The sequence below is a fragment of the Lycium ferocissimum genome, chromosome 8, assembly GCF_029784015.1.
Source record: "Lycium ferocissimum isolate CSIRO_LF1 chromosome 8, AGI_CSIRO_Lferr_CH_V1, whole genome shotgun sequence".
In the NCBI taxonomy this organism is placed as follows: Eukaryota; Viridiplantae; Streptophyta; class Magnoliopsida; order Solanales; family Solanaceae; genus Lycium; species Lycium ferocissimum.
Window position 1 is genome coordinate 28,696,209 of NC_081349.1, and position 17,440 is coordinate 28,713,648.

At 36.1% G+C, this 17,440-nt stretch overlaps 2 protein-coding genes and 1 non-coding gene across 10 annotated transcripts; 1 reads left to right on the forward strand and 2 right to left on the reverse strand.

Annotated features, from left to right (window-relative positions):
* Positions 1 to 2,015: 2,015 nt before the first annotated feature.
* On the reverse strand, positions 2,016 to 2,089 carry TRNAN-GUU (transfer RNA asparagine (anticodon GUU)). The gene has a single exon. It is a non-coding gene; the product is annotated as a tRNA-Asn (tRNA).
* Positions 2,090 to 3,195: 1,106 nt separating this feature from the next.
* On the reverse strand, positions 3,196 to 9,709 carry LOC132067836 (cell division control protein 48 homolog B). Of its 3 annotated transcripts, XM_059461204.1 has the most exons (14): positions 9,565 to 9,709; positions 8,685 to 8,793; positions 8,374 to 8,528; positions 8,234 to 8,278; positions 7,875 to 7,930; positions 7,303 to 7,452; positions 7,039 to 7,146; positions 6,027 to 6,126; positions 5,591 to 5,875; positions 5,346 to 5,515; positions 4,313 to 4,441; positions 4,115 to 4,202; positions 3,931 to 4,008; positions 3,196 to 3,798 (listed from the first exon to the last, which is right to left on the reverse strand). In XM_059461204.1, exons 3-14 carry the CDS (start codon positions 8,521 to 8,523, stop codon positions 3,325 to 3,327), a joined length of 1,833 nt encoding a protein of 610 aa, XP_059317187.1. In that variant the 5' UTR covers positions 8,524 to 8,528; positions 8,685 to 8,793; positions 9,565 to 9,709; the 3' UTR covers positions 3,196 to 3,324. The 3 variants fall into 3 exon arrangements, with proteins under 3 accessions (XP_059317187.1, XP_059317185.1, XP_059317188.1); XM_059461202.1 differs by having other exon boundaries at positions 8,374 to 8,793; XM_059461205.1 differs by lacking the exon at positions 9,565 to 9,709 and having other exon boundaries at positions 8,685 to 9,542.
* A 74-nt stretch (positions 9,710 to 9,783) lies between these two features.
* LOC132067834 (uncharacterized) lies at positions 9,784 to 17,211 on the forward strand. Of its 6 annotated transcripts, none has more exons than XM_059461198.1 (14): positions 9,784 to 9,926; positions 11,365 to 11,665; positions 12,086 to 12,276; positions 12,379 to 12,514; positions 13,063 to 13,341; positions 13,462 to 13,559; positions 13,708 to 13,822; positions 13,955 to 14,060; positions 14,469 to 14,562; positions 14,658 to 14,848; positions 15,553 to 15,652; positions 15,725 to 15,841; positions 16,060 to 16,116; positions 16,863 to 17,211. In XM_059461198.1, exons 1-14 carry the CDS (start codon positions 9,831 to 9,833, stop codon positions 16,968 to 16,970), a joined length of 1,989 nt encoding a protein of 662 aa, XP_059317181.1. In that variant the 5' UTR covers positions 9,784 to 9,830; the 3' UTR covers positions 16,971 to 17,211. The 6 variants fall into 6 exon arrangements, 4 of the variants coding, with proteins under 4 accessions (XP_059317181.1, XP_059317182.1, XP_059317183.1 ...); XM_059461199.1 differs by having other exon boundaries at positions 15,593 to 15,652; positions 15,730 to 15,841; XR_009417241.1 differs by lacking the exon at positions 16,863 to 17,211 and having other exon boundaries at positions 15,593 to 15,652; positions 16,060 to 16,118.
* The last annotated feature ends 229 nt before the right edge of the window (positions 17,212 to 17,440 follow it).

The following is a 17,440-nucleotide window of genomic DNA, read 5'->3' on the forward strand; positions in this document are numbered from 1 at the left end:
CAAACCGACAAGGCAGATGATCAACGAAAATTCAGTTAATACTCTCAACGTACAACTCAAGCAGTTATGACCAATTACAAACTTTCACTAGCCACCAGAGAGTTCCTTGGTTTATGGCTAGACCAAGTTACTGAGGGTTACTAAGCTTTTTTTTTTTAGATGGATAGGGTTACTTGGCTTTAAGTGGAACTCTCTTAAAAGTATAGCGTTCCAATCCTAATTCATCATCCTTCCCGCTGTCAATCCTTGCATTCCCTCTCATACAAGATTAGATACCAGAGGCGAATATAGTACATAAGTTACAGGTTCCCTCTCATTTCATCAGTTCTATAATGCATGACTTGCACAAAGAGACAGAAAGACTGCTTTATACACCTCAATAAAGACTGACAAACCACACATAACCCACACCGCAAATACACAGATAAAGTAGAAAGATGCAACACGCACACAGTTTTTATCCTTTTTATTAACCGAAATGTGCAAGGTCTTAGAACTGACACTATGCAATATCATAAATGATCACAGACGGAGTATTATTTAAAGTAGTGTAATGCAAATGGTTGTGCTTCAAATGCATGTCAATCACTCTAAGAGGATGTTTACCAAAATACTTACGAGTTGTCTTTCCACTTCAAGTTTCTCCAACAATTATCACAGTGTCATTGTTCCGAACCTCCTCCACAAGTCTCTTTTCAACTAAAATCGATCAAATATCATGTGTAAGGAGAAAATCCACAGAATACAGCAATCCAAAATCCAGAACAAATGAAAACAACATAAAAAAACGGCAATAAGATTAAAATGAGATAATGTAAGCACTGTCTTCTACCCCTACAAAGGTAGAAGGAGTAAGGTCGAATACATCCTACCCTCCCCAGACCCCACTTGTGGGATTACACCGGGTATGTTGTTGTTGCCGTCTTCTCAAGCTATAATACACGGATGCTTATATTTTACAGGGCAACCACAAGTCCACAACAACCTAGAACTAGACGAAAACGCCTCTAACCACCATTAAAAAAAAAATCCCACAGGCCAAACACTCATAATTAAAAATGCTAACTCCCAACAAAAACTTAGTTATAAACTTATAAGAGAAACAATATAGTAAAAAAAACAGCTGACAATAGAAAAAGGGGTTAAAATAAATCATTAAAATTATACTGCAGCAATTGGTAAATTTTTAATCTGTTGCTCAATCTTTTGCTTCCTGCAAAAATTCACACACAAAAAAACAAAAAAAGATCAAATCTTTATAGCAAAAATACTAAAGGAAGCATTTAGCTAATGGACTGAACCAAAAAAAGATTAAAGTAAATTAAACAAGTGGGGTATGCTTGAAACTAAAAACCTGGCAAAAAAATCCCCTTGTGTTTTGTTATGTTGATGGTGATTACTGTTTCTTGAAAAATTATTAGCAGCCCATTGAAGGCATGTCTCAAAATTTGTTCTTGAAAAATTATTAGCAAGCAAAAGGTGGAAACTTTGTACACTATTTTGAACAACTAGTGTTTTTTTTATTTTTTAGCAGAAAGGGTCAAAAAAATTATTTTCAAAAAGCTCTTTAGTATTTTTGTTTCGATTTTTTATTCAACTAAATACACTTTTTCAACCTCAGTGCTAGTACTTAATATTCTTTTTAAATAAAACCCTCAAATAATGTCCAAACACCTGCAAATATTAGTTGTGTTGGATCTTATGCATACATTGGGAGAGTAAAAACACCAAATTTTCCTTCTATTTGGAGAAAATATTTACCGGAAATGGACAATATTTCTAATATTACCCGAAATGGCCCTTTATTACATTATTATATACTTTTATACAAGATTTATACATTATCTACATTAAGCGTATAATATTGTATATCGTGTGTATGAACACTATTGCAAAAAAAAAAAATTGGCTATGTAGATGTAAATTAAAAATATGACTACGTGAATGTAATATTTTATGGTGGATGTATATTATTGAGATTAAGCTCTTAACTTATGCAAATTAAAAATTAATAACGCTAGAAGGAGGGGTTGAACCTCCGACCTTGGGGTTAACAGCCACACGCTCTAACCAACTGAGCTATTCCAGCTTATGCTCTCACCTTGCATTATAAATTATTTTAATTAACCTATGCTCAACTAGTCAATTTCTTTCTTCACTTGTGTTTGTCATCAAGTTTAACGTATCTCACATCTTCAAAAGTAAGATGTAGAGCAATAACACATTAAAAGTGTTTATTTCTTGTTACCCTCTTGTCTAAATGTTTAAACTCGGAGAACACACTTTACTTAGTTATGAAAAAAAAATAATACGCGGGTCCGTGGGACCACAAAGGTCTCATATGTGCAACTTTACCCTACATTTGTCGCAAGAGGTCTTTCCGACCCGTGACCTCATCGTCACACATGGGTTTTATCGGTTACTCCAAGGCCTCCTTCACTTTTACTTAGTTATATCTCCAATAATTTTAATTACGGCGAACATGAAGCTCAAAGAGGGAATACAAGTTCTAGCTCTTGCCAGAGCTAAGGAAACCATTTGAAGAACTGCATTTTTTAACCTGTTTTTTCTTTTTTTCTTCTACTAATAAGCAAAAAAGAAATATCACCCGGCGAATGCATGTAATAAGTACACACTTATACAATCTGATCCCCCATAAAATTCAGCAAACCATTCAGCAAACCATCTTTCTCTTCTATGGATGTAAAATTACAGCAAGATGGCAAAAGTTGTAAACAAGAAATTTTCAGACTATACAAGGACTTCTCTGTTCAAAGTATGGAATTTCCGTTCCTTCCACACCCGTGTTGGATCCTGCAAAAATGCATTACATCACGCCCGAAAACATTTTTGGAGATTCGAGCAACATAGATCCTAAACCCTGCTATTACAGCTTTTAACTTCCATTTCAGACAGAGAAAAAAAATTGTGGTAAAGATTGTGCCATCACACATTGGGTCTGAAACCAAATCTCATTTTTCTACAGCCAGAAACACAAGGAACTAGGCATATATACACACACACGCTCACTCACTTCTAATAGAAATATACAAACTTTCAGCAAATAGCAGTTGCAATCGATTTTTAAACAAAACCAATAATTTCAACACCAAATATGTAAAATACTCTATTAATAGTAGCTGGCGTCATTCATTTGTTAACTAAGGACCAATATCCAAAGTACTAGTAAATATGTTATAGACAACCAAAAGCATCAAAACTTAAATCACGTCCAAGGATGCCTCAACTGGCTAAGAAATTGTTTTCAAAATTTTGGTAATTTAATCATATGCCGCAATATGCTGGAATTAACATAGTTGGACGCTATGTACTCGTTAGTTCCCTCGACAACTTTTCAGTAGGCATCAGAAAGTATCTAACACCAATGTATAATACAACACTAATGACGCCAATTGTAACAGGACTGGCCAAAACTAACAAGTTCTTGGTTTGCTTGTCACTCTTTTTGGAACTGGCTTCAAATGAATTAGTAGACCTTTCAGATCGATTCTTCATGAAGGAAGAATAGGAAACCACCTCTTCTTCGGTAAGTGCTGGCTTTAGCGAGTTCTTGACTATTTGGAAGTGCCGATCACATACAACTGTTGCAGATATGTTCTCTCTCAAAGCAACTATTCCAGCTTCTCTGCATAGCCCTTCCAGCTCAGCTCCAGTAAAAAGCTCTGTGTCTTCTGCAATTTGTCTGAGATTAACATCATTTCTCAATTTCATATCTCGTGTATGAACACAGAGAATCTCGAATCGAGCTTCCAAGTCAGGAGGGGGGACATAAAGAACCTGCAAGCATACCAAATTGAATAAAATGAGCTAATTACAGTATATGACCATTAACGAGTACAAGGATTGCTTCTTAATAGTAACATTCATGTTGAGCTGCTAAGTTATACTAAGCATTCACGAGTTTCTTACGAGATCAAATCTTCCTGGGCGCATCAGTGCAGCATCAATTGCGTGGGGCCGATTTGTGGCAGCCAAAACAAGAATTCCCTGACAAAGAAATGATTAGAAAACAAAGAAACCCGTTCGATACCTGATCAAAATGATAGATTATTTGCAATTAGTACTTCAAAACAGCAATAAATTTACTGCTCACTTTAGCCTGCTCTAAACCATCCATTTCAGTTAGGAGGGTGGATAGAAGTCTCTCTCCAACTGTACTGCTTCCACTTGAACTTCCTCCTCTGCCATTTAAGGATAAATCGTATCAGAGTTTTGCAAAAATAATGGAGAATGAGGAAGATAAACTTAAAACACAGTCAGAACAGCAATCAGCTAAGCTAAATAAACTTACCGTTTGGTTGCAACAACATCAGCCTCATCAAAGAATATTATACTTGGTGCTGCAAGGCGAGCTCTTCGGAAAGCATTGCGCAATAAAGCTTCACCCTCACCAACATACATAGAATACAGCTCTGCACCACTGTTTCATGATTATGAATTTCAAGAAACCGAATGATTAGGATTTGCAATTTTTGGTCAAATCGAACGCATGAGGTATACATTATTTACTTAGTTACTGAAAACAAGCTAAAAAAAAGATGGTTAACATCATAGTAGATACCAATCTCAGGGCTCCAAAGGGGGTATAAAACCCAAGCATACATTCAAGATTTAGGGGGAGCATACTACATGACAGTCATTTCAAACTAACTTAACATGTTTTTGGTTTTCCAGAAACTGTGATATAAGTTAGAATTTAACATGTTTTTGGTTTTCCAGGAACTTTCATATAAGTTGGCAAAGGCTGACGAGACAAGAATCGCTGCTCACTTGTTGCTAAGCAATGCATGAAACAACTACTAAACAATAACGATAAACTTACTAGATGCATTCAAAAGAAATGCTTAAATAAGAACAATAGTTGACAATAAAGAAGATAGAAAAGGTGAAAAGCTATGATAACTGCAAGCACTACACGTGTATAACCAGCTATTGGTTCATTTTGACTTTTTAAAGTGACAGTGGCGTCCGGGCCAGCTTGCGCACTCCTCGACTATTTCACTGGAGTAACTTTGCCCACCAATGCTCAGGTAGATGGGACGAAATCACTTAATTTTTTTTTGCGCGGGATTTGAACCTGAGACCTCATGGTTCTCTTCCCACTTCATTGACCACTAGGGCACATCCTCCGGTGCTCATTTTGATTTTATCAGTGCATGCACATGTTTCCTTTTTCTAGTAAACACATTTATATCTAAAAACCATCATTACTAGTGAGAGTTATCATTTATCAATCCTTCTTTTGCATCAAGAGTTAGCAGGAAACAAAGCAGAAAAAGATTTATTTATGCCAAGGGCAGAAGAGACCAGAATGTTCATCAGACCTCAAGGAAAAGAATGAAGCTTGGGCAGCATGAGCAGCAGCTTTTGCAAGGGTTGTTTTGGAGCACCCTGGTGGTCCATGAAGAAGGATTCCACGGGAAGGTGATACTCCCAGCCGTTCAAATGCTTCAGAGTGTTTTAAAGGCCATTCAACAGCTTGCTGAAGCTTTTTCTGTTTCAAGAATTTAACATCATATTAGATTTTGAAAATATTCAACCTGACCTAATTGTTCGTGCGAGGTCACACCTTTATGTCTTTCAACCCTCCAATATCTTCCCAAGAAACCTTGGGGATTTCAACAGTAACACCCCTCGTTATACTAGGACCAACCACTGCTCTTGCATGCTTCCAATCTTCCATATTAATGCTGTAGGAGTCCTCGTCTAGATTTGAATCAGAGCACTTTCTTACTGCAGACATTGCAGCTTCACGACACAAAGCCTCTAAATCTGCCCCAACATAACCATTGCAAGATGCAGCAACGGCTCGAAGGTCAACACTCGCATCCAATTGAAGCTTCTTCGTATAAAGCTGAAAAACCAGAAATGGAAACCAGCATCTTAAGACCAACTTCATACAGATTATAAAAGGGATTGAGCAACTGTGGATGTTCACAAAGAGTAACCATTCAGGTATCTCCTTAAACTGGTGCATGCTAAAAAATCTATCTTATGCAGCTCACCTTGAGAATATGCAACCGCTCTTCCTCAGTAGGTGTTGTGACTTCAATTTCAGCATCAAAACGTCCAGCCCTTCTTAAAGCTGGGTCAATAGCATCCGGCCTGCACATAAAATGTATAGGTATCAGGTTAATTTAAAAGAGAAGTGTACGATAACATGACACAGAAGTAAGCATAGAGTTTCATGACCATCAGAAGGATCTCATTCGGGGCTTGGTGGCTTGCTTACAGACAGTAAGCTGGCACTGTCGCTTGCTTACATTTTCTTGTAGGATCTAACAGTGAAAACAAGAAATTCTTTTTGATCATTATAAAGAGGAAAATTTACTAGTTTTCAAGAAACTCAAAAGAAACAAAAGTAGGAGCAATCACAATTTTGATACATCTCTTAAGGGAAAACCAAGAAGGTTTTCTAGCATTCCACTCTAAGTTAATGTGATGAATGGCAAAATGGTTTGCCTTCTAAGCCTCACTTTTCAGTTTCACCAATCAAGCTATCTTCTGCTGATGTTCATTCTCAAAGTTGAAAGCATCAAGAATGCTTTCATCAAGGAGCTCAAAGTCCATCATCTTATCATGCAGACCTCGAGATGCCTCTTCGTAAGAATACATTTGTTTTCTATTCTCTGGTCCATTACTTTCTGATATAAGCACTTCTTCAAGCCCGCTGTTAATGTGATGAGATTATTCTACCTACAACTCCTTTTCTGCTTCTTTGTTCAAGACATCAACTGCAAGGCAACTTCGATTTCTATTTCATCTTCTGCCAAGATATTTGAATCTTGAACTGATCAAAAATCTGAATCTTTATTGACATCCAAACTCCCTTTTGATGCTTTTCAAATCAATACCCTCTTTGTTTAATTATTTGTTCTTGTGAATAGAACTCTGCTGAGAGTCCAGCACCTTCATAGTCAAGGTACACTTGCTGATAATGAGAGACACGGGAAAAGGCAATCCACCACAAATTAAAAGATAAAAAACCAAACAAAGCAAATGTTGCAAAACCGCTACCTATTAGTTGATGCTACCACCACAACATGTGATACAGATGTCGATGAGGATTTAATGGAATCCATCAACATAAAGAGCTGAGAGGCTACACGAATTTCTTGCTCCCTTCTGCAATCCAAGCACTCAAATAACTTGTTAGTAAAGAACATTGGAATATATCATCTACTCTACCCTAGGAACATATTTTCTTTTTTCAGTTATGTAAACCATGGTTTAAGCAACGCCATTGTCATACGGATGTGGATAAAGTGGTGCAACATGTACCTAGAATCTCTACGAGGACAAAGAGCATCTATTTCATCCAAAAAGATGACCGATGGCTTGCCTAATTTTGCACGAGATGATGCTTCAGAAAATGCCTCCCGCAAAATTTTCTCACTTTCACCAGCATGAGCCCTGTGAACGGAATGGGGACTGCAAATACATCCAAAGCCAGAAAGAACAATAAGGTAAAGAAAAATACAAAACAATGCAAGATTCTCCTTGAAGTCAATGACTTCTTTCTTCTTTTAATGTACGTAAAAGTGTGGAGTCACCATACATAAATAACTAGCATCAAAAGCTCAACTCTTTCAAAACGCAAGCACTCTTCAGTTATTTAAATATCATCAAGGACCATAAGGATCACAGAATGCTCATCATTCGATTGATAGATCTGAACCAATTAGGTAAATTTCTGCCACGCATACTTATAAAGCACTTCTAGTACTTTTTGTTGTTAATAACAAAGAAATAATAAAAAAAAGGACCATCACTTTTACTGTACATAAGCAACAAAACAAAAGACATATAGAAGCCAGTCAGAGAAAATAAAATTGAGTGAGAATCAAACACACCTTATTACGATCAAATGGGCGCCACATTCTTGAACAACTGCTCGAACTAAGCTTGTCTACAATTAAAAAATATTACAAAATTTTAATCAAACAACCATCTCAAACCCAAAAGTTATCTTCTAAATCCACAGACATGATATTTTGACTCAAATCCAAATGTCAATTGTAAAATTGACAAGACAGGATTTGGCTCAAAAGTGCCAATTTTGAGATTCAAAGACACGATTATGGCTCAAACACAAATAACAAGTTCGAAATTCAAAAGTATGATTTTGGCTCAAAACCAAAAAAGTCTGTTTTAAATTCAAAAAGGCATGATTTTGGCTCCAACCCAGATCAAGATCATACATGTATAGTACCTTGCCAGTTCCAGGAGGTCCATATAGCAACAATCCACGTGGCCACTACAGAAAAAATTAGCAAAGCAAATAGAGTTGTTAATGAAAGATGATAGATAAGCTGAATGTCAAAGATATACTACTTGGTAAACTTGTAGTACCTTTAGGCCAAGTTTTCGAGATTCAGCAGAGTACAGGAGGGGGTAGGTAATGAGTTCTCTGAGAACTCGAAGGGCTTCAGTGTTGCCGGCGATAGCTTCCTCTGCTCTCCACTCACCGGCATAGCTGGTGCTCCCGCTGCTACTTTCCATCTCGGCTGTGGTGGAAAGAGGCAAATAACGACAGCAAATGGAAGGGCAGTGGTGGTGGAGCGGGTTTAGCGGCGGCGGATAATCAAATCAAGTTTCAAGCCAGTCAGGTCAATCGTTTCAAAGAAAGAAAACAAAGGCTGAAGTCAAGATGGGAGCAATACTTTCCGGCTGTGTGGTTGGCAAGGTTTTACAGTTTTGCCTTTACCCCCTGTTTGGACTCAGAGAAGAAACCCAAAACCCTCAACTTTGGAGCTTCATTCAAAATAGTACCTAAAGTATAAAGTGAACACTGTTAAAGCTATAAGTTCTCTGCACATTTATCAGCCGTTTGGCAAAAAAAATTATTCATGTTTTTCCGGAATAAATTTTTCACTTTATTCAAAAATCCGTGTTTGGCCATGAAATTTCAAATTCAACTTGACGTAGGATTCCGAATTTGAAAAACAACTTATAACCTGATTTCTAACTCCTTCATAATTCCAAACAAAATGCTCTCCTCTCCTTTGCAAAAAGTATAACCAAACACAACTCCATTTTCAACTCCAACTTCAAAAATTTAAAATAAAGTGAAAATATTTGGTTTCTATGGCCCAAACGCTTACTTATAGTTAGTGCAAACAGAAACTATAGAAAGCTTTCTTCCGCACTCCATTATTCAAGTATTCAACAAGCACAAACATTCTTGAAAGTACCCAACACAAAATTAGTCGTAACTAATTTAGAGAGGCAAAAGGAAAGTGAAGAAGCCATGGCAAATAATAAAGAAAACATTTTACCCAATTTTCCTTACCAAAAAAAAATTACATAGCATTCTGAAAGAAAGGAAAAGTAACAATAGCTAAATGATACAATAATCGAATACAAGAAACAACAGATATTGTAGAACAAAGAACTATGAGAATAATACTAATACTACTGGTATAAAGTATCAACAAACTCTAAAGATAATATCTTTGAACATTCAAGAAAGTACACAACATATAATTAGCAGTAACAAGAAAGAATGAATAGAAGAAATAGGGTTCTGATAAAAGTTCAAACCTTGTGTAGAAAATCACTCTGTTAGCAATGGCCGCTTAGTAGCAGCAGCAACGTTTTTTATTTTAGTTTTCTAAAAAAGGGTTTTAGTGGGGACTTAACCTTAAGGGTAGTTTTGTCTTCTCGTTTTTTTTAAATTTTTTATTTTTTTTTATTTTACATGTTGGCTGGTTGATATTTCATAAACCTTTCTTCCTACTTTGGAGGGGTCTCTGTATATTTCCAGTGGGTGTAGGGTTTAAGGAAGCTGCAAACAAAGAGAAAGAGTGATGTGTGGTATAGCAGTGATTGTGTCTGGAATTAAGACAATTTTATCATCTTTAGACCCCAATTTTATCTCTCCACTACCTCTATTGGAACAGCAGGTAATAATATACTCTATTATTGTAGTAACCATTGATGCAAGAACAGCAAAACTGCAGCCTTGTTACTTGTTAGTCCTACTTTACTTCTGATTTCACATTCTATGCATCTTTCTCTATTATTTGATGAACCCCTTTTGCTACAACACCTAATTAAGTAAAAAACAGTAACTAAAAGTAGCTATCTTTGCACCTTAGTGAGGAAAGATTGATGTGAAATTTCTAAAGTTGTTATCTTTTTCATTTAGATGAACCCCTTTTGCTACAACTTCTAAATTAGGTAAAATTATCAACTAAAAGTAGCTATCTTTGCACCTTAATGAGGAAAGATTGATGTGAAGTTTCTAAAGTTGTTATCTTTTTCATTTAGATGAACCCCTTTTGCTACAACGCCTAATTAAGTAAAAATTATCAACTAAAAGTAGCTATCTTTGCGCCTTAATGAGGAAAGATTGATCTGAAGTTTATAAAGTTGTTATTTTTTCATTTAGATGAACACCTTTTGCTACAACTTCTAAATTAGGTAAAAAAGAGTAACTAAAAGTAGCTAGCTTTGCACATTAGGAATGATTTATGAAGTTTCTGTTATTGTTTTTCTTTAAAATCGTTTTGATTGATCTGCCCATTTTCATAGAACTTGCAAATGAAGCAAAAATAACATAAGAACTGCCTGCAACTGAAAAGGGAAATTAAAGAAAGCTAGCTTTGATAAAGAATTAAAAGAAAGGAGCTATCTTTGCACCTTAATGAGGAAAGATTGATGTGAAGTTTCTAAAGTTGCTACAACACCTAAATTAAGTAAATAAACAGCAATGATGAATGATTTATGAAGTTTCTGTTATTGTTTTCCTTTGGAGTCTTTTTGATTGATCTGCCCAATTTTATACCAGTCTCGGATGAAGCAAAAACAGCACAAAAATTTCCTGCAACTGAAAGGAAAATTTTAAAAAGATAGCTTAGATAAAGAATTAAAAGAAAAGAACTATCTTTGCACCTTAATGAGGAAAGATAGTAAAGTTCCTAAAGTTTAAAGTTCCTAAAGTTGTTATCTTTCTCATCATTCGGTATCCGTATCGATAGATGAACCCCTTTTGCTACAATATCTAAATTAAGTAGAAGAACAGCAACTAAAGTGAGCCAGCTTTGTAGCTTAATCAGGAATGATGTATGCAGTTTCTGTTTTTATTTTCTTTAAAATCTTTTTGATTGATCTGCATGATTATTATACGACTCGCGAATGAAGCAAAAAAAAGCATAAGAACTGCCTGCAACTGAAAAGGGAAACTTAAAAAAAGGTAGCTTTGATTAAAGAATTAAAGGAAAAGAGAGCTATCTTTGCACCTTTAATGAGAAAAGATTAATGTGAAGTTTCTAAAGTTGTTATCTTTTTCTTTTTAAAAGTGATCTTGAAGAGTCTAACAATGTTTTATATTGTCATTAGACTTTGTTTTCAGTGGGTGACATAAAAGCTGTGTTACGAAGAAGGGGTCCAGATAGTTTGGGATGCAAGAAAGTTATACTTCGTTCTGAGGTTTCATCTTTGTGTGGTGGGAAGCCAGATGTTGTTGCCTCTGTGGAGAATGAAGATCCCAGTGAGGGAGAGGCTTGTCATTTTGGTGGTGGTGGTGGTAAAGAACTCATTAGAGAGATGCAATTTGTTGGTGCTACATTGCAACTTAGAGGCATAAATCCCATTGCTCAACCATTGGTGGACGGGTTAGGGAACATCCTTGTTTATAATGGTAATACCATGGCGTTTGAGCCATTTCCAACATGATAGACTGAAGTGTCTCTTGGATTTTTTCTTCTTGACTTTCTTATTTTTATATATTTTCTTCAACTTAATTGATGCTTAACTTTGGAGAGTCAAACAATGTATCACTATTTTGTAGTATTTGTTTCTCTGCACTTTCAAGTAATTGGGCCATATGCAGATTCCACTACTTTTTTCTTGTTCACAAAAACATTCAGATTTTCTTTTTTTCTCACCAAGTTGCTTGCTAAAGCATTATCTCTGTCAAAATAAATCTCTTTTTTTAAAGTAATAAAATATTAAAAGTTGATTTATTATTTTTATCAAAATTAATTACGATGTCCTATTTTTTCCCATTTCTAAGAGTCTGTTATTGATTCTTGTTTGTTTTCCTGTGATTATTGCTTAGGTGAAATATTTGGAGGCATCGAAATGAGTAGTGATAGCAATGTCACTGAAATTCTTATGCAACATCTAGGACTATGTTGTTCTCATGTTTCTCCTCAACATAACATAACTGATACTTCTGGAGAAAGGCGAAGTTCTGTTCCAGGACTTCTTTCCAGAATCAAGGGGCCGTGGGCTTTGATTTATTGGCAGGTAACTTTTGGTGGTAAGTTTCTATTGGCTTATCCCAGCAGGAAAGGCTGTATCATTTTGAAACAAAAGCTTCTCTGATGCTCCGCTTACTCTTTGCTATAGAGTAGTTCAAACATATTATGGTTTGGTCGAGATGCATTTGGAAGGCGAAGCCTTCTTGTTCACTGGCCAACGAAGGAGGACCCTCGGTTTCTGCTATCTTCCGTATCACCACTTCCCTCTGTAAACAGAAGTTCTGGTAACACTTCTTCAACATCTTACTCACTGATTTCTTTTAATAACGAAGTTTTCTTGGAGAAGCTTCAACTATTTTAAAGCAAAACATAAGCGAATCAGTTGCCATTATCTTTGATGGTAACTATATTAAATTATCCATAGTGATAATTGAGCATGTACAACCAAGAACATCTAACGATCAAATATATTGTTTTGAGCTAAGCATTTTGGTGATTAAACCATTCTCTGTTTGTGAAGTTTGTTGTTTCATAGAAACAATATTGAAAATCAGCTCTTTCAATCCAAACTTGTTCCTTTTGAGCTTTCAAGCAGTCTGTTAGATGGATAGAATAGTTGGTGTTGGAAGAAAGTCAATATTGCTTGTTTGTTCATAGTTTAATACTTTAAAATTAGAAACATCAATGTGAAAATTATTTGACATTGTCTCCTACCGACATGAGAAAAAAACAAACAAAATATGGCAGCAGTTGGTAGTCTATTGTATACCTCCTCTTATTCCTCTGTGAATGAGTGCAATCTTTTAACGCATGTTACGCTTTGATTTTGCAGAATTTGCAGATGGAGGCGAAATAGCCAAAACAGACTTCTGGAAAGAACTTCCATGCGGTGTGTACAGTTTGTCTATTGGTGCAATAGGAACGGATGAAGATTTAATTGGTGAAGTTTTGAAGCATGACTGGACAGATCAAAAGCTTAAGGAGTTAATCACTTGGGAGAGAACTTCAGTCCAACCAAAACCCGAGGACTTGCATGTTTCCCGCCAAAAGGTTTACAATAGGAAAGAGGACTCGCCTTTAACTCCTTCCATTCTGATGGAATCTAAGTTAGGTCAGTATCTCATAGTTATGTTGTTAACACCATTCATTACATGTTTGGTGGATATAGTAATTGTGAGTAAACATGCTGTCAGAGTCTAACTTGAGTGCAATCTTCTTCTAACTGTTACAGCTTATACAGACTGCCTACTTACATCTCTACCACACAGGGTAATGATTGCTTTACAAGAGTCGATAATGCGACGCACTGCATTAAATACAATCTACCAGGTCTGAAACTGATTAACTTTTGTTTTCTGTTTCCACCCAATGGTTAGAACTAATGTTTGTATTGATTTAGAAGCCCTTCAACGGAACAGGAAAACATAAGCTGCTGTATTCGCTTTCTGAATTGACAGAATTCTTGGGTTATGTCTAGGCCACTTCAGTTGACTACACAAATAAATGCAATGCTCCAGTTGCCGTGCTCTTTTCTGGTGGATTAGACTCTATGATACTTGCAGCATTACTAGATAAGTGCATGGATGCCAAATGTGAGTGTTTGTAACATCTGCTATATCCCTCTTGCTTGAGTTAACATAGAACATTCTTTAAGTTCCTTTCCTGCTTATTTACCTGTGGAAAATTTAATCTAGTCATGGTCTATTCTCGTGTTGTACCTGTAGATGAAATTGATCTGCTTAATGTAAGCTTTGACGGTCCATGTGCTCCTGATAGAATCTCTGCTAGAGCAGGTCTAAAGGAACTTCAAAGTATTGCCCCATCAAGAAGGTATCCATTCCCCTTCTTGTTTTTTTATGTACCATTAGCAACTTGATCTCTTCGTGAGAATCAGCAAGATGACACACATGTTTGAAAATGCATGCTGATAATGGCCGGAATGATGAATCATGCAACTTATGAGCCCGGATTTAAATGCAAGCATAGCTCTTTTGAAGAATAATTGGCATTGATGAAATTTGGCAATTTGAGAAATAGTCCTACTCAATGTACCTTCTTTAGACACAACAATATTAGGTTGCTCATGTAGAAGCAAAACATTTTTGTGCGATGCAACTTGGTTTTGAGCCTCTACCATTTTGTTTCTCTCGATTTCTGTTTCTTTTTCTTTCATTTTGAGGTTTGTTCATCATAAAACTGAGTTTCCAGAGGTTTGTTCATCATAAAACTGAGTTGCAGATGGAAACTTGTAGAGATTGATGCTGATCTGCAAAAGCTGACCTCTGAAACGAAGCATGTCATGTCACTAATAAATCCTGCGAGTACCTACATGGTATTTTTAAATCAATACCTATATGAATATGTGTCTGTTACTTTGTCATTTTGAATGACGATCAAATTGCTTAATTAATTCTTCCCTTGCTTCAGGATCTGAATATTGGTATAGCTCTGTGGTTGGCTGCTAGTGGAGACGGTTGTTTACATGATGAGACAGGCAATGATGAAACCTGTGACCGTGTAAAGTACAAATCTGCGGCTCGGATTCTCCTAGTTGGTTCTGGTGCAGATGAACAGTGTGCTGGATATGGTCGGCATAGGACAAAATATAGAAACGGAAGGTAAAGTCCTCCTATGTATGAATTTCCCCCATCTTCCACCATCCAAAAAAGGGAACTATGTAGAGTGTGGCGTGTATTGATTGTATGCTAACATCTTTTCCTCTGTTTAATCCGCTCCTGTTGATTCGTTCTTGTGATATTCACTGCATCACAGTTCTTATGTGTAGCTTTGTCTTCCTCAAAAGTACTTGAGGCAACTATCACTTGGGTGGATTCATCCTCTTTATGATTTATGGACTGTTTGGCCAACCTTCCGAAATCTGCTTATTTTGAAAAGTGCTTTTTGTTAGAAGTGCTTTTGGAAAGTAGCAGTTTGTGTTTGGCTAATTAATTTGAAAAGCACTTTTTCCAATGTTAAAGCTATGCTTGACCAACGTTCCAAAAGTGCTTCTCGGCAAAAACTACTTTTTTGTTTCTGAAAAACAACTTCTATTACAAAGATACCAGTTTCAAAAAAAAAAAAAAAAAAAAAACTACTTCTATTACTATTCAAAAGCACTTTTTTTTTTCTCCAAAAGTTTGGGCAAACACCTAAATTTGTTAAAATAAGTACTTTTTGGAAAAAATAAGCACTTTTGGCTTCCTGGAAGCTTGGCCACACAGGTTATTAATGTTGCTACTTCTTCCTGCAAAGAAGTTGATTTAGTTCTTCTGAAAGCTTAAAGTGGTATTTGCTCTTTGGTCCTGTTCATTTGTTGTATCAGCTGGTTAGGTCTGAATGATGAAATGAAACTAGACATGCAGAGGATTTGGAAGAGAAACCTTGGCAGAGATGACAGGTGTATTGGTGACAATGGCAAGGAGGTAGTTGAATTGCTTAAATGGAGTACTTTCTCATATTATAGTTACAGTCAACTTATTTTCTATTTTTGCCAGGCCAGGTTCCCTTTCTTGGATGAGGATGTCATCAGGATTTTGCTAGATATTCCATTGTGGGAGATCGCCGACCTTGATCAACCAATTGGTATTGGTGACAAGAAAATCTTGAGAGAGGTTAAACCTTTGAGCTTATCTAGACTTGGTTTTGAAATTACATTAACAATGATAGTGCGTTTATAGTTTCTTGGAGGATGTCGTAATCCTTTGTTTATATCTGTACTTTGTGTCCACCTTAAACAGAAACCTGATCCTCACTTCGTTCTCCTCTAATTGCATTGGTTTTGCTCTTCCGCCTTACTGAAGTCTTTCACTTTTATTATTTTCTTTTGAAGGTTGCTCATTTACTTGGTGTATCTGGAGCAGCCTCTCTGCCGAAAAGAGCAATCCAGGTATCTATTGTTTGCTCTTCATCTGTCGTTGAGTCAATATTCTCTTATTCATATTTGATTCACAAAAAGCCATCTTAATTGAGGAGTTTGGCTTCTACTTTTTTTTTCCCTTGATTTAGTGAGTGATTGAGCATATTGTGGCTTTCTCCTGTATGCATGCCCTCTGACAGCAACTTTAAAAGCTGTAAAGAATAATTAGTAACAGACAGTGTCAGAATTTGAAGCTCATGAGTTATGGATTCTAATCTTTTAAATTTATTGGCTTCTAAATTAATAATTTGTAGATATTCAATGGATTTTTAAGACAAATGCAGAATTTGAACCAAAGTTGCTAGGTTCGGCCGAACCTGTAGCCGGTGCTCTCCCTCCGCTACCGATTAGTAATAGTGTGCACTAAAGTTGATTGTGATATATTTGTTAATCATATAAAGGCATCACCATATACATCCCCTTTCCCCTCGTGCTCGTCCTCAGTACAAACGGGTTTGTGTGATTTAGCCAAATTTGCAGAATTGTCAAACGAATAGTTTTGAGGTTTGTCTAAACAAGATAAGAACTTTCTATTATTCAAGGACCAAATGGCACTTGTCTTGTCATACTCTTGATATCCATTTTGCCAATAGAGTTTACATTCACAATCAACTTGGTTAGAATTTTAGGTACCAGTTGTTGCTTGTTAGAGTTCCATTGCTCAAATTGTTAACATGACAAGTTTACTCAACAATGTTTAAACTTATATTTTTCAGTTTGGTTCAAGAATTGCAAGAGAATCAAATCGGAAGAATTTTGGAAGCAACCGTGCAGCCAATCAAGCATCTGCCGGAAGTGTAACAATATATGGAAACAACTCATAATCCTATATATATGTACCATAAAGTCATGCCCAGTTCTTTTGCTGCTACCACAACTAACATTATTAAGAGTGATGATGATCCCGCGTATTATTTTGAAGGACGATTTTAGGAGTCCAGGATCTAGATACTATCATTTGTATTCGTGTTCGATACAGTGAACACTTCTCTTTGATCTTTTTGTAGAACGATACAGTGGAAAGCTCGGGTTTTCTGGGAAAAAAGAAGTAGAGTTATTAGTCAATGTTGCTTCTACTAGGTTGTGCTCATTGTCTTTCAATTGTCTATAGGCTCCCTTTATCTGCACCTTGTACAAAGAGCAGCTCACCCAGCCAAAGGACCCATTTGGCCATGATTTCACATCAATGTTGAGTTAAAGTTGAAATTTTGTTTGAACATACAGTTTGGATCTCAAAAATTATTTTTTCCTAAACATTAAAATCCCATAATTTATGAAAACTATCAAAACCTTT